Source organism: Neoarius graeffei, chromosome 12 (assembly GCF_027579695.1).
Source record: "Neoarius graeffei isolate fNeoGra1 chromosome 12, fNeoGra1.pri, whole genome shotgun sequence".
Classification (NCBI taxonomy): domain Eukaryota; kingdom Metazoa; phylum Chordata; class Actinopteri; order Siluriformes; family Ariidae; genus Neoarius; species Neoarius graeffei.
Genome location: NC_083580.1, coordinates 9,335,214 through 9,351,703, shown reverse-complemented (window position 1 = coordinate 9,351,703; position 16,490 = coordinate 9,335,214). Strand labels below are relative to the sequence as shown.

The 16,490-nt window shown below is 41.1% G+C and overlaps 1 protein-coding gene across 5 annotated transcripts in view; it reads left to right on the top strand.

The window, feature by feature from the left end:
* rhobtb3 (Rho related BTB domain containing 3) overlaps positions 1-16,490 on the top strand; it is a 56,719-nt gene that overhangs the window by 13,280 nt on the left and 26,949 nt on the right. For 4 of the 5 annotated variants that reach the window (XM_060935487.1, XM_060935484.1, XM_060935483.1 and 1 more), the window contains 3 exons: positions 11,252-11,409; positions 12,365-12,473; positions 15,236-15,622. In XM_060935487.1, the coding sequence (XP_060791470.1) occupies positions 11,252-11,409; positions 12,365-12,473; positions 15,236-15,622 (654 nt within the window). The remainder of the gene's footprint in view (positions 1-11,251; positions 11,410-12,364; positions 12,474-15,235; positions 15,623-16,490) is intronic. The other variant, XM_060935485.1, reaches the window with a different exon arrangement.

Sequence of the window (16,490 nt, the reverse complement as noted above, 5' to 3'; positions counted from 1 at the left end):
TCTTAATTGATGGGAAGGTGATAAAAAAATAATAACTAAGCCAAGTCATATGTCTCTCATCTCTGTTTTCTCCAAGAGTTTAAGTGAACACCGTATCCCCAAACTTTAGCCCACTGTAATAGCTGAACCATTCAACACTGCAGTCCAAAAGTCAATCTTATACAGTATCTGCTTTAATTTAAACCGACAGTTTGCAGATGAAGTATTTGCACGTTCTCAGAGGTAAACATTTAACTCTGAATGCACCCAGTGCCATCAGCTTGAAGATTGAACTTGAATTAGACGAGCAGCAGCCACAGCTCCTTGTGTTCTCTATCTGACCTTTAAATAAATAATCTATCAAGGTTTGATACTAATCCTCCACTGCAGTACTGTTTATGCCGAAAGGCTAATCGTCTAGATTTAATGAGATGCCTGGTTTAGTGCTAGATTTGAGGACGGTCACTATCTTTCATCTGCGAAACTTGGACTGTTGCTGAATACTGAGGATGATGAGAAATCTGCAGTGTTTCCGATCACTGTACAGAGCAGTCATACAACGGTGTATATGTCTTAGATGTACAGTACATATACATAACAGTGGTTAAATTGTATAGAAGTGGAAGCCTGGAACGTCTGGTTGATGTGACTGCTAAACAGAGATGAGGTCCGGTGCTATAATTTGATGGGAATGTAAATCATTCCTAATGCAGTCTTTGTGAAATCCGTTTAAATATTTAGCGTGATTAATTGCTCTGACAAACAACCCATAGCTACACTTTCCCTGCATTTTCTCTCCTACTAACATTTCATCCATTATGCTATACTTTTTGGCTGTGCAATCTTAAATGTGGTTTTTTAAATTCTGTCTTTATTGCATCCTCATGTTTTATGGTGTGTCAGTTTGCCACATAGCTTAGTTGATTTGACTTTATTTAAAGAATCTACCTTATCCCCATTTTGTTTTTATTGGTGGAGTATTATAGTTAAATCCTAGTCCTGGGTATGATTTTAAACTGCAACCGGTGGTGAGTCTCAGGTCCAGGAGGATTTGAGTATTGGGGAAAGTCGAGTTACTGCTTAATCACCATTGCTCCTAGGTCCGCTCTGACCCGGAGTGCTAGCACCTGCCTGGGTTCCAGCTATAGGTTAAATAGTACATCACCAATAAGGCGCTGGCAGCAGGGCGCTTTTCGGTGCAGGGTCTGTCTCAGAAACTGGGTATTGTGGGGGTACCCTACTAAATACACTCACAGTCAATAAACTATAAGGCTTTGAATGGTGATGTTGGTTTTAATTTGAAATAAAATTATGAAAGAAATAATACAGATAAAACTAAATCTTTGATATGAACACTCTATTCAGAATTTGACAAAAATTCTGCAAATTTGTGGAAAAATGGCAGCTTGATCTGGGACATGATAAATGGTTGACTACATCGCATTACCTTAAAAAGGTTGTAGTCCACTGAAAAGTCTACAGTTATCACTAATTGTATTTTAAGTTGTCACTTTATACACCTAAGGATTGGTGCGCTCACAGAATAATCATAACCGTAATAAAACATCATGCAAAATATTTGATCACCGTTGTAACTCCATTTTCTGCAAACCCAAAACCAATACGATCGTGTGTTTTGATCTAAACGGAAAGCCTCAGGGTCAAGGTCACTACCTCACCAAAAGGAGTAACTTAAAATCACTACGCCATATAAAAATTTAGTTATAAATCTGCGATTTTGTTTTTTAAAACGAAAGCTGAAAGTTAGGTATAGAATATGTTACGATGGTAGCTGGTCTTGTATGAATTTCTCATCTCATCTCATTATCTCTAGCCGCTTCATCCTGTTCTACAGGGTCGCAGGCAAGCTGGAGCCTATCCCAGCTGACTACGGGCGAAAGGCGGGGTACACCCTGGACAAGTCGCCAGGTCATCACAGGGCTGACACATAGACACAGACAACCATTCACACTCACATTCACACCTACGGTCAATTTAGAGTCACCAGTTAACCTAACCTGCATGTCTTTGGACTGTGGGGGAAACCGGAGCACCCGGAGGAAACCCACGCGGACACGGGGAGAACATGCAAACTCCACACAGAAAGGCCCTCGTCGGCCACGGGGCTCGAACCTGGACCTTCTTGCTGTGAGGCGACAGCGCTAACCACTACACCACCATGCTGCCTGTATGAATTTCTGAGTTATTTGTGTGCAGGGAAGGACACACATTAACAATTTGCATGTGTAGAATGGAATTTTCCACTCCAACAGTTAGAAGTTGATCGTGCTTCCATTTGCGGTCTTTCTGTTACGCGGGTGATCTGTTCGGACGTTATCACTGAAAAGGTGAGTTTTGACAGTTTTATTTTGTTTTAGTCTTGCAGTATAAGGCAATAGAATGTTTCTTTTTCATCTTACTTTCATATTTCATAGTGTTTGCATATTTTTGGCCAATATTTTGCAGCCGTGGTCAATTTAGATCGAACTTTTGATAGAATCTACGGCCAGTCATTTTGCCCCACCCCCGCTCTATCCGGCGCGGTAGTGATGTCCCGTTGCTCGTGCGCTGCAGCAGAGACCTGCGCGACCTTCAGCCGGTACAGTCGTTGTTCTTTTACCACCGCCGTTATTCTCATCTTTCCGGTGTGTTCTTGATTTTTCCATTGTGTCCTATTGTCCTATTTCGCCATATCAAATACCCAAAATGTATCATATTATTCATATTTAAGTGAATAATCAATTCAGTCATCATAACTTGGCATTTTTAACCCAAGCAATCAAAAAGAGGAAATTTATTCAATATTTTCACTCATCTGTGAAGGAGGGGCTTTAATTCTTCATGATGGAGTTATTTTATATGTAAATCAATTTTACAAAAGCATTTGAATTGCAATAAAAAAAATTTCCACAGTGGAGGCCAGATAAAGCAAGATACTATCTTTATTCTTATTATACATGACAAAAGAAGCATTGAGTGTTAGGTAAATGCAAAAAAAATAGTGAAATTAGAAAATTTATTTTTTGACCATAATGTCCCAAATGAGAGACAGGTTTCTGAGACGGACCCTGCAATGTGGCAGATGAGCCCAACAGGGTCAGTGGCACACGACCAGATGGAATGCAGAAGAGCCACTCAAATGGCCAATGGATGGCATCACTCGGCAAGTCAGTTACACTGCGGGGCAACTTCCATACCCGTCAGGTCTGTGGCACTTTTGTGCACCACTTGGCATCAGGTCTGGAGTTCCAGAGAGACAACATGATGGAGGCACGACATTGTTTGTCTTACCGTACTGTGCAAGGTGCTTCGTTAGGAGAGGAGAATAGTATGCGAGAGCTCACGAGGCCAGACATTCCGTGGTGGCTCGGCTGGGCTGTTCATGCTGCCGTTGTGGGCGACTCTGTTGCACTGTATATATATACAGTCCTGTGCAAAAGTCTTAGGCACCTTATTTTTTTTTCATACAAACTTTGTTATAGATTTCTATTTTATGACTTCTACATTATCAAGTCAAAACATTACAAAAACATTTTAGAGTTCCAAACATTTGTTCATTTTCCAGCACAAAATTTAACGTTACAGAAAAAAAAGTTTGTATCTGAGCAGCATATTCCACAAGAGAGCACTTTTCAGTTTAAAAAAGAAAACATAATGAAGGCTACTGGGTTTTGGGGCAAAATTAAGAAGCGAGTGTGACATAGTTTCCAGAAAAACTGTGGCTAGTTCTGTAAAATGCTCAGTAAAACCTACAGCTCATTTCCTTATAAAACTGCACTCATTGTACCTCAGACTACTAATTTTTTTTTTTAAAGCAAAGGGTCGTCTCACACCAAATATTGACTTCGTTTCATTTATTATGACTTACTGCTTAATGTTTATAGTATTTTTTAATGTTGAAACATTTCATTTCATTATTTTTAAGCCATTTTTGGTCTACAGCATTTCTTTACATGGGCCTGAGACTTTTTCACAGTACTGTATATCTATATTTAAAAAAAAAACAAGGTGTATACCCAGCAAACACAAAACATTTATAAAACGTTTCATTTGGGTTGCATTAAGGTTAGGTTTTATTAAACGTTTATGAAACGTTTATGAAACATTGGTGAAAATTTAATAAAGTCATATTTGCTGACCCGTGGCACATTTTTTATCATCTCTTGGTATTTTTAGATATTAAGATGTCATAATGATTGTATTACAATTATCAAAATAATCAGTAAATGAGTAATGTTTTATTGACATTTTATAAACGTTCTCTTTAAAACGTTTCATTCAGAACGTTTATGAAACGTTTATAAAACATTATACATATTCAGAGACTTCTTTTTTTTTTAAAGATATTTTTTTGGGGCTTTTTGCACCTTTATTGGATAGGACAGTGTAGAGACAGGAAATGAGCGGGAGAGAGAGACGGGGAGGGATCGGGAAATGACCTCGGGTCGGAATTGAACCCGGATTTATGGTATGGCGCCTTATCCACCTGAGCCACGACGTCCCCATATTCAGAGACTTCTGGCTAAAACAGATAATATTAAAATTTCTACAATTAATTGTGTGATTATAAACACTACATGATGACATGTTTTTAAAAAGTATCAAAAAACATGGGAATAATTTTATGGAAAATAAGTGGTTGTATAAACGTTTAATAAACGTTGAAAAAAAACCCTTCCATCTAGCTAAATATTTTTTAGATGTAGATCTAGATAGATAGATAAATCATTAAATGTGTGGCTCTAGTCTCGTAATTATCAAGTATGGTTTAAATAATTTGGATAGACGACCATTCATCGTTTTATATTTGCTAAAATACACGCCCTTTTGGCCCTGGCATTTTGTTCGCTGGTTCCCTGCGCCTGTGCGACCTACGTCTTTGCGCAGGCGCAGGGACCGGAAGTAGCACCATTTTGAGCGTGTTGCTGTTGTTGTTTATTTCAACTTTTAACTGATTTTGCGCATTTGCTATGATTACGTTAACTTTAATGTTTTGGTTCTTAGTAGCAAGGCTTCTTTAATAAATTTAGATAAATTTTTAATACTAGTATCTTTATCATTTTTGCTGTTCATGAGGGCTTTATATGTAAATGTGAATATTGTCTATGTAAAAAACCTCTGCTCTCAAATCGGTTTTGTTGAACTTGCAAAGAGGAATGAAATAAACTTAAGTGCAATAACAAAAATGTGTTGTTATATTATAAGTTTAACAGGTATTAACATGTTTCTGGCGGCACGGTGGTGTAGTGGTTAGCGCTGTCGCCTCACAGCAAGAAGGTCCGGGTTCGAGCCCCGTGGCCGGCGAGGGCCTTTCTGTGTGGAGTTTGCATGTTCTCCCCGTGTCCGTGTGGGTTTCCTCCGGATGCTCTGGTTTCCCCCACAGTCCAAAGACATGCAGGTTAGGTTAACTGGTGACTCTAAATTGACCGTAGGTGTGAATGTGAGTGTGAATGGTTGTCTGTGTCTATGTGTCAGCCCTGTGATGACCTGGCGACTTGTCCAGGGTGTACCCCGCCTTTCGCCCGTAGTCAGCTGGGATAGGCTCCAGCTTGCCTGCGACCCTGTAGAACAGGATAAAGCGGCTAGAGATGATGAGATGAGAACATGTTTCTAATAACGTTTCTAAAACATTAAAGAAACGTTTTACTATTGTTTTTAAATGGTTTTAAGAAACGTTTATACAATGTTTTAAAAAACGTTTCTGAAACGTTTCCAGAATGTTGTATGATGGTTTCCAGAATGTTTTTCAAACGTTTATAAAATGAAAAAATTGTCCACAAATTTTCATTTTATAAACGTTATTTTGTAACGTTTCTGAAACTTTAGCCAAACGTTTATACAACGTTATATAAACGTTTTTGTGTTTGCTGGGTGGGAGCCAAGAGTTACAGTCCTCGCTGTATAGCTTTCCTATTAGATTCACTGTAGTGACTAAATAATTAATGAGTAAAAGGCTTTAAGATCAATAACAAACCAGGGGGTTTATGGGTTAAACATGATAGCCAACTTGTAAATGTGTATACACATATACTGTCGATCTACACAAAGATTTCTGTTTCCATGTTGAAAAAATAACCTTCTAAATCTCAGTCTAACTCCTGTACATACAGATTAGTGACAAATTAAAGGAAAACTACAACATAAAGTGTATTAGTAAGATTTCATTCCACTAAAGCGCTTCAATTCACCATGGCACAGCGTCTACAATTCTTTGGAACTGTATTAGATGTATAAAACAGTATTATTTCAAAAGCTATTCTTTTTGGTTGATGTTTTGGTGTTGGAGAGCGCTGTCTTAATGCGTCCGTCCAAAAATTTTTCCTCGGTGTTCTATTGGGTTGAGATCTGGCGACTATGAAGGCTTTAGTCTATGATTTATGCTATCTTCATCCACATCAGAGCATTCAGTGAGCCTTTATGCTATGTAGGTGAGGGCGGAGTCATCCTGGAAGAGACCACGCCCATCAGAGGATATAGTATATAGCTGTAGTGTACATGACTATAGTGTGCGGTATAAATCAGGCAAAGTTCGAACCCAGAACCTTCTTCCTGTGAGGGGCACAAACCAGTCAAAACTGGATTGTTAATAACTCCACCCTACAGTATCGCAATGTACAATGTAGTGGTTAGCATTGTCGCTTCACAGCAAGAAGGTTCTGGGTTCAAACCCAGCAGCCAATGGGGGCCTTTCTGTGTGGAGTTTGCATGTTCTCCCCGTGTCTGTGTGGGTTTCCTCTGGGTGCTCCGGTTTCCCCCACAGGTTACATTAACATGGGGCGGCCTTGGGCTGAAGTACCCTTGAGCAAGCCACCTATAACCCTCAACTGCTCCCCGGGCGCTATAGTATGCCTGCCCTCTGCTCTGGGTATATGTGTGTGCATGTGTGTGTTCCCTGCTTCAGATGGATTAAATGCAGAGAGGAATTTCACTGTGCTTAAGTGTACGTGTGATAAATAAAGTTGTTGTTCTTCTTCAAATTTCTTACATAACCGTATTTTAACGTAAATATTGAATATTTGAGAAATACTGCACAGAACGTTAACTTCCCTTCTGCACTAATTTGATGTGGTCAAAAAAATAAACATTTGCGATCTTGTCCTCCTCTAAAAATGTTGATGTGATGATGTGATTTAACTGGGTCTTTGCTGTAATCACATTGCTATTGTTTGACCGGTGATGTCTTTGCTAGTGCAGTATTTGGGCGTAGAGATAAACCAAAGGCTTCAGTAAAAAGCGTAAATATTTTTTAAGTTGAGTAAAAGCCCTTGGACTTGGAACCAGTGTTGTAGTCGAGTCACTAAACCTCGAGTCCGAGTCCAGTCTCGAGTCCCCAGTGTTCAAGTCCGAGTCAAGTCCAAGTAATTAAAAAAAATTTTGAGTCGAGCCCACAATTGATCCGAGTCGAGTCCAAGACGCCAACCGCACCATTTGACAGCAGCTGTTTCAGCGTCATTAACGTTAGTTTGTTCCTGAACATGACGTATGAACAGGTGAATGTGCTTCTCTTTATCAGGGAACGTGAAGTATTCTGTCAGAGATGGTTGGGAGACGGATGTAAGTGCAGAAGGTGTGTTTATTAATATAAGTGAAGACGGTAAACAATCCAGAATGGCAGGCAAAATTGTAAAACAGTAAAACAGGCAGTAGGTCGAGCGAGGCACAAACAGGCTATCGTAGACTCGGCAGAATCAAAGACGAGAAACAGGAAATCAGGGATCAGGAAACCAAACAAGGAAATAAGGCTTGGTAATGTCAGCAACACAGCTCAATACTTCGCAAAGTAAATATGTTTTCACAGTTTTTATATCGGCGCGCTGATTGCGCCTTAATCCTGTGCAGGTGCGAGTTGTTTACGGCGAGCGCGCTGTCCAGAGCGTGCCCGAGAGTCTATCTGATGCATATGCCAAGGCGCACAGATGTGACACTCTTACATGAAATTAGTACACAATAAATGTAGATATAAATATCTTATGCCAAATTATTATGGAATGTTACCAAAAATAAAGAAACATCCGAGTCCTCGTCTCCACTTTACGAGTCCGAATGCAATTAATGCACGAGTCCGAGTCCAAGTCTGAGTCGTCAGTGCTCAAGTCCAAGTCGAGTCACGAGTCCTTAAAACTAGGGCACGAGTCGGACTCGAGTACTACAAGCCTGCTTGGAACTGATCTTTACAGTCTTCTTAGTCTCTGAGATAAAGTTATGAATTTGGATGCTGTTTTGTCGACCTTTTCATGGACTAAGAAAGCTTCTCATCTCATCTCATTATCTCTAGCCGCTTTATCCTTCTACAGGGTCGCAGGCAAGCTGGAGCCTATCCCAGCTGACTACGGGCGAAAGGCAGGGTACACCCTGGACAAGTCGCCAGGTCATCACAGGGCTGACACATAGACACAGACAACCATTCACACTCACATTCACACCTACGCTCAATTTAGAGTCACCAGTTAACCTAACCTGCATGTCTTTGGACTGTGGGGGAAACCGGAGCACCCGGAGGAAACCCACGCGGACACGGGGAGAACATGCAAACTCCACACAGAAAGGCCCTCGCCGGCCACGGGGCTCGAACCCAGGACCTTCTTGCTGTGAGGCGACAGCGCTAACCACTACACCACCGTGCCGCCCACTAAGAAAGCTTAATTCTGTTAATTAATTAATAGTTATATATTAATGTCTTGAAAGCTTGGCTTGAATGGCATTCTGTAGTTTCTGTAGTCCAAAGTATAACTCTCAGCATGGCATATTGTGGTTACATCAAAATGTTAGACACTAGCTCTGGATTTAATGTTGTTCCTCGCTGGAGCTGATATTACACAAAACAAATAGGTTTAAGTTCAAGGTCAGAATCCTGCATAACTACGACACAGGTTTTTTTTTTTTTGGCAAACTCCTCACTACCCAAACATAACTCATCTCTAAATCCTGAATATGGCACTTGCTCTAAAATATATCCAGTTTCCTCCCTTGAAATATTATTGTGACAAAAACCCAAACGTTGTCCTGGAACATCCTTGACTTATTTTCCACTAGGCTTCCATCAGGCCTCGGTTTCTCAGTTTGAAATTTTAGTAAGAAGTCTCTCTTTTTTTTTTTTTTTAATCTGTACTCATTTGCCTTTTAACCCTTTGGTGACTGACCCCTTGAAAATGGTTCCTCCAGAAAATGGTTCCTCCAGGAACGATGACGTTTCAGTTGTCAAGACAACGGAAAAACTAAAATACAAGAGCATTTTGTTTTGTGCACAAGAGCATTGTGACGTATCTTTCTGTTTTTGTATTTTAGTTTTTCCGTTGTCTTGACAACTGAAAAGTCATTGTTCCTGGAGGAACCATTTTCAAGGGGTCAGTCACCAAAGGGTTAAAGGGCTGATGACACGAACATGACTCTATGCAATTTCTTAAATAAACTATACAACATGGCAAACATGTTAGATTTCTGTTATAATTACGTGAAAAGAAGCTGTTGTTACACGAATATCCAACTTTTAATTGCACAGCGCAAGAAAACTGGGTCCGTGGCTCGCGGCCATGCTGTGATGTCAGCGGAAGAATACGCTGTGGTTCACTGGCTGTCTACTCTGGTTCTACTCAATGGAAATGGCGCATGAAAACGCCGGTGAACTCTCTAGTGCTAGCTCTTCCTCTTCTGGGAGTCTAGAATTGTGTTGATCTCTTCCGAATAGAATCTATGATAGCCTACCCTCTTTACCCTTTGCCTCTCGTTGCTAGGCGGAAGTTACATGAAAGCCGCAAGCTTTCACAAGCAAATACATGACTGATATCACGCCGACTTTATGATTACATTTATGATTATCATGTATAGCTCTACGTACCTTTATCTTATGTCGTTTCACAACACATGTTCTGACAGGAGGACTGTCTTTGGATCTGGCATAGCTACTAGTAGACCCCCTCCGGAATACTGGCAGTGTTGCCAGATTGGGAGGTTTCCCGCCAAGTTGGGCGGTTTCAAGTGCATTTTGGTGGGTTTTGAACATATTTTGGGCTGGAAAACTTCAGCAGTATCTGGCAACAGATATTGATGACGTTTTCCAGCCCAAAATATGTTCAAAACCCACCAAAATGCACTTGAAACTGCCCAACTGGGCAGGAAACCTCCCAATCTGGCAACACTGTGTAGGCACTGCTGATGGTAGTAACACACGTTTGTGCTGAACTGAACACCCAAGAGATTCTTTTAAGCTGGGAAGGGTGTCAAAACAATCCAAATCGAAGTGTTCAGAGCACAGGACGGATGTTGGTGAGGGCTCCCACTTGTCACGAGTGCGCCTGACTTGCTTCACCCACTTCGCATGCAGCTCGGGATCTCTGGGAAACTTGAATAAACTTACCCCATCCTTGTGGGTTTTGGAGCAAAAGCCAGCAACACAACGCGAAGGCATAATATATATATATATATATATATTATAATGTCTAATAAAAATACTAATAATGATAAACTAAACACCTCTCGCATCAACAACAAACTGGTAAGTTAGGAGGAAGGTTCTTTCGCTGACGTCATATAGCTCCTCCTCCTCCTTCGTCTCCTGGGTGCTGCAGCCCCGTCAAATTTGCCCAAATAGCCGCGTTTTTTATCATAACTTGTAAAATAGGCGCCTTCGTGAATTAATATATGGATCATCGGGAATTACTTTTTATGTTATAAAACATCGCCAAAGATGTCAAAAACGTGTCATCAGCACTTTAAATAAGGGGCCTCGATGTTTTGTTACCTCTTAATTATTAAAAATATTCCTGATAAGGACTCGTTGAGATCTATTAGATATAATCTGGAACGGGAAAATCTTCAGTGCAGAATTTGACTGAGCTTCATCTCAGGATGGTGTGATTGAGTTCAAGAGCTTTTGCAGCTTAACTGTCTACAAGATCTGCCCCGCAATGAAGTGGAAGTGAGCTGGCAATTAGTTCCTCCTCCTGCCTTTTGCCTCTCCTTACTTTTTCTCTTTGTTGCTGTTTATTTTCTTCCCATGGGTCCTCCCTTGCCCCTCCTGTTTCTTATCCTCTGTCCTCCCTGATGCCTGCCTTTCCATCTCTTCTTCTTTTTCCCCTCTCTCGATCCCTCTCTTCACACACACATTCATGTATAGCTTTCATCAGCGTATGGAACGAGATATTCTTAGACCCTTGGATTTGCATACATACAGATTCATTTAATATGATCAGTGCTGGATGCTGATGAGATTCTGCTTGTATGTGTCTCACTTTATTTCCTCCCCTGTATTATCGCTGCTTGTTACTGCATCCAGATGAAGGGCCACCATGCACATGTCCCCTGTGCGCATCCGACTGGAGCACTTGTGTTCCTCACGGTGAGGGGCTCCAGCTGTCCCGAGACCTGGGTGCCACCTACCTGGAGTTACCTTCGCTCAATAACTTCTTTGTCGGTCGCTACTTCGGCAGTGTGGTGAGTACCTTTATATGCCAGCCGAGTATAATGCATGTATTTGAATGCATGTATACTGAATCCTAAACATTTAGCATTCAAATGCATTCGATTCTTAACAAGCTTCTAATTTTATACTGAACCAATACTATAGTAATAAAGAAGTATAATATATTAAGTGTCTGTACTTTATATTATTCTACTCTTACCTCTTACAGTTTTCAAAACTGAAACCTCCAAACCGAGGCTGACATACACACACTGTCGCCATGACCCAAACTCTTATTTCCCGGAAAAGGCCTGGCGCTAGAGCTCAGTGGAACGCACTTTCCATCTGTAATAAGCATAAACATGTCTGAAAGCGATTTCTTTAGTCTAGTCCATTTATTTCGAATGGTGAACCGAATTGTATACACTCACCGGCCATTTTACGCATGCGCAGTGCGCGACTGTTACACTTACATTCTTGTAGCACAATGACTTAGTGGCTAGCGCCTCTGTATGAGGCAGTAGACACAACAAAATGATTTTGATCTTTTCGGTGACCTTGACTGGACGACCCTGAAAATGTTGGAGGTTCTATTTGAGACCAATGCTCATCTATCCTGAAATTTTCATGAAGCTTGAGCCAGTCGTTTTCCTGTAATATCGTTTACAGAAAAACAAAGAAACCCGACCGAAAACAATACCTTGCTTACTCCGTAGTGGGCGAGGTAATTAGAAAATTGGCACATATTATACATGGTTGCTGTAAATGGCGTGTATTTATTCAAACACTTTTCCTATGTCAAAGGAAAAATGTGTGCAACTAAAATAAATTGTAGGACTGTAGACATTTAGACATGCATTTTCACATTAGGATATGTAAATATTCTGTATATCAGAATACTTATCCAACACTGAAATGCATTAAGAGAGCCCTAAAACAAACACTGTGTGTGTGTGTGTGTGTGTGTGTGTGTGTGTACACATTTAGCTTGAATACTTCATGATTCAGTGTCTGAAGCAGAAAGCTAAAGAGAGACCTGAAAAGAGGCGGGGTCACCGGTTTAATGAGCCCCGCCCTCCACACTTGGACCAACCAGGTATGAATATGGAAATACTGTATATACACTATAGCTTACACTGCTGACAATTTGCGTATGCTCATGTGAAAACTATTAATGAAAAACAGTCCATAAAATGGAAGAGAATACTACAAGAGAATAGCTCTATAGAAGTACAGTGAAAATTGGTTTGCATATAAAATAAAATAGAATGGAATAGAAGAGCAAAGACTAGAACTGAGGTGCCCAAGTTTTTTCCTATGAAGGGCCAAAAATCAATCTGGATGGAGGGTCGTGGGCCAAAAATAAATTGTGATGTTACTGTACGTGAATTTACCATCCATTATCCGTAACCGCTTATCCTGTACAGGGTCGCAGGCAAGCTGGAGCCTATCCCAGCTGACTACGGGCGAAAGGCGGGGTACACCCTGGACAAGTCGCCAGATCATCACAGGGCTGACACAGACACAGACAACCATTCACACTCACATTCACACCTACGGTCAATTTAGAGTCACCAGTTAACCTAACCTGCATGTCTTTGGACTGTGGGGGAAACCGGAGCACCCGGAGGAAACCCACACGGACATGGGGAGAACATGCAAACTCCATACAGAAAGGCCCCCGTCAGCCACTGGGCCCGAACCCAGAATCTTCTTGCTGTGAGGCGACAGTGCTAACCACTACACCACCATGCCGCCCTACGTGAATTTACATTCTGTTAAAAATATATTGTATTTTGTAGAAAATTAATATTATGATAAAGCTAAAATAAAATGTCAAAATAATAAAAACCCTACTCCATCTTGACTGGCTGACTCAAAGCCAGTGACAGAAGAGCCATGCACAGCACATGAGCATTTCTTTAAAATTATTATTATTATTTCATCTCATCTCATCTCATCTCATCTCATCTCATCTCATTATCTCTAGCCGCTTTATCCTGTTCTACAGGGTCGCAGGCAAGCTGGAGCCTATCCCAGCTGACTACGGGCGAAAGGCGGGGTACACCCTGGACAAGTCGCCAGGTCATCACAGGGCTGACACATAGACACAGACAACCATTCACACACCTTCACATTCACACCTACGGTCAATTTAGAGTCACCAGTTAGCCTAACCTGCATGTCTTTGGACTGTGGGGGAAACCGGAGCACCCGGAGGAAACCCACGCGGACACGGGGAGAACATGCAAACTCCACACAGAAAGGCCCTCGCCGGCCACGGGGCTCGAACCTGGACCTTCTTGCTGTGAGGCGACAGCGCTAACCACTACACCACCGTGCCACCCATATACTGAAACAAAATATTAAAAATGAAAAACAGTGAAGAGAGAGCGAGCGAGAGAGACTACCATCATTCTTCATCGATAAGACCATAGATAGACAAAGATACAGAGGCTTAACAGCGCTGTGCTGTAAATTGCTGTAAAACTCCGATTATGTCAATTTTAGCTGCACAAAAATTACGTTTCATCATCATTACAGTTAGGCACTTTCAAAATAAGAGGAGAATTAGCATGAGCATGGGGAAGCCATGGCCTACAGGTTAGAAAAGCAGCTTCGGGACCAAAAGGTCACCGGTTCAATTCCCTGGACCTGCAGGAATGGCTGAAGTGCCCTTGAGCAAGGCACCGAACCCCCAACTGCTCCCCAGGCTGCTCTGGATATGTCGTATGTCACTCTGGATAAGAGCGTCTGCTAAATACCATTAAAGTAATGTAATGCTTGTCAAATGCCCAGCCAAAACAAAGGGAGTGAGGGCCAAATGTAGCCTGCAGGCACCAAATTGGGCAGCCCTGGATAAGAACATAATTAATAAAATCAAATGGAATAACAAAAATAGAGCTTTCTTTTCCATTTAAAAAAAAAATTCAGTACCAATATCTGTTCAATATCTCTGAACTGTTTCTCCAGAGGTGCAACAGTAGTCTGCTTTAGTACAAACTGTGTCCTGTGATCATCCGAGGGTGTGGGTTCGCTGATCTTACAATGACTTATATATTTATATTTGTTTAGATAATTATAGTGTTTCCTAATTAGTGTATTTAAACACAAAGCGATGGCTCATTGTCGTAGGAAGTAAAAGTGTTGCTCACAATATGTTCCTTTGTTCCTTGCAAGATTTGTGTTTAGTCAGTTCCCGTAATGTGTTTATGCCTTAAAACAGAGTACGTCAGTGGATTAGATCTGATGTGATACTGATCCGGTGTTTACAGCTCTGATCCTGATATTTTAATGACTCAGAATGTGGAAGTGTACACAAAGAAATATGAGAAACTAACATTAGTTTATAGACTGCAAGCAAAAAAAAAAAATCCTCCAGAGAATGGAGCCAAATGCTTTTGGGTAGTTTGTTGATGCTGGTCCAGCACCATTAGGTTTTTTTTTTTTTTTTTATGGTGCGTAGAACAGGATAGAATCCTGGAAAAATAACCCCGCCAAAATTGGATAATGCAACGATTTATCAAAAGCATGTTCTGTAGCTGTTTAATGTTACCATGACTAGTCTTTCTGTACAAATCCAGTACTGGCTTCTTTCATACTTTATCATTCCCTCATGCCGTCTGAATATTTGACAACCTTTCTAATCCTCTGCACTCGATTCCTCTCAACTTGACTATCTTATCTTTTTCTCCTCCTCCCTTGACATTTTCAACCCTCTTGCTTCCTCTTTCTCTCTGCTTCCACTCGCATTAATTCATCCCTCACTGCAATCTCGCTTTCCTCCACGTCCTTTTTCCCCCTTACTAATTTATATGCATCACCCTGCCTTCCCTTCACCTCTGTGCTGTCTTGCAGCACGTCTTCCTCCAGTGCGAGTGGAAGAGTCAAGCTTCTCTCAGGACCTGCAGTGGTTGCTGGAGCGTGGCGCACAGTTTGCTGATGTGGTCTTTTATGCTGGGGATTCTGGGAAGGAGCTGGGATGGGCGCATGCAGCTGTTTTAAGTGCTGTGAGCCCTTATTTCAAGCAGCTGCTGGTGGGAAGGCAGGCGTGGGAGAGGCCCATGTCCCGATGTGCTTGCCGGGAGAGAGATAGCCCCCACTCTCTGCTGTCCACATGGGATGGTGGTTTGGATGACCTGACCCGGACAGATGGGCACCTACCTGGGCAACTTTCCCGGCTAGTCGTGAAGGACCCGCTGTTGTGTATATGCATGTGGGAGACGCTGATGTTTCTCTACAGAGGTGAGTACATGAAAATATGTGAAATTATATGGCTGAGTCTCAACCATTTTCAGGACATTATGTGCCGAGTGTTGCTGGTGCTTTTTCTCCTTCTTCATCGCTCACATAAGAGGTTTTAAATGGCAGAGACCTTGAAAAAGCACCATAAAAAAGCATACTGTCTATTTTTCTAGCAGCTGACTGGCTTTTAATATTTAGAAATCCACTACAGTTAAGACATCAGCAACAGCAAAAAAAACCCACACAAATACAGTCCTTTTCCAAGAAATAAGAAATCTAAAGAAAAAACTTGAAAGATGAAGGATAATGTAAAAGGAGTGAGAGCAACCCTGAGTAATTTACGAGTTAGCTTTTATGAGTCATATAACCGAGTCCCACACTCTCAAATCAACATTTGTGTCCCGATGAATTTATGACTCTTAGATAATAATACTAATACTGTTGATGAAAAATGTAAAAGAAGTTCACAAGACACAGCATGGTATCGTATTTTATCATGCTGCCTTATTTTCAGACTGAGGCATCACCACAGCGTGCTGCACTAACTTGCCTGTTTCAGACCACTAACTTGTGTTAAGTTCAATTTTTCTCATGTGTCTTTTACTGAATAATGAAGTTGCTGGTTGTGTCAGATACTTTGACACCCCGTTTTGATGGAGCTGTTTTTCTTATTTGTATCCAAAGGAAACAATTTTCTCAGTTATGAGTCATAAACTTTGAAGTCTGACTTCAGTTGAGTGATCTAAACTTCGAAATCAGAGCCATGATGCGAGTCATAAGCTTTCAAATCCTATTTGAGTTGTAAGTTATACGTTTTGATGTCTGAGTTTGAGTTTGAGTTGACTTATGAGTCATAAGCTTTGAAGGC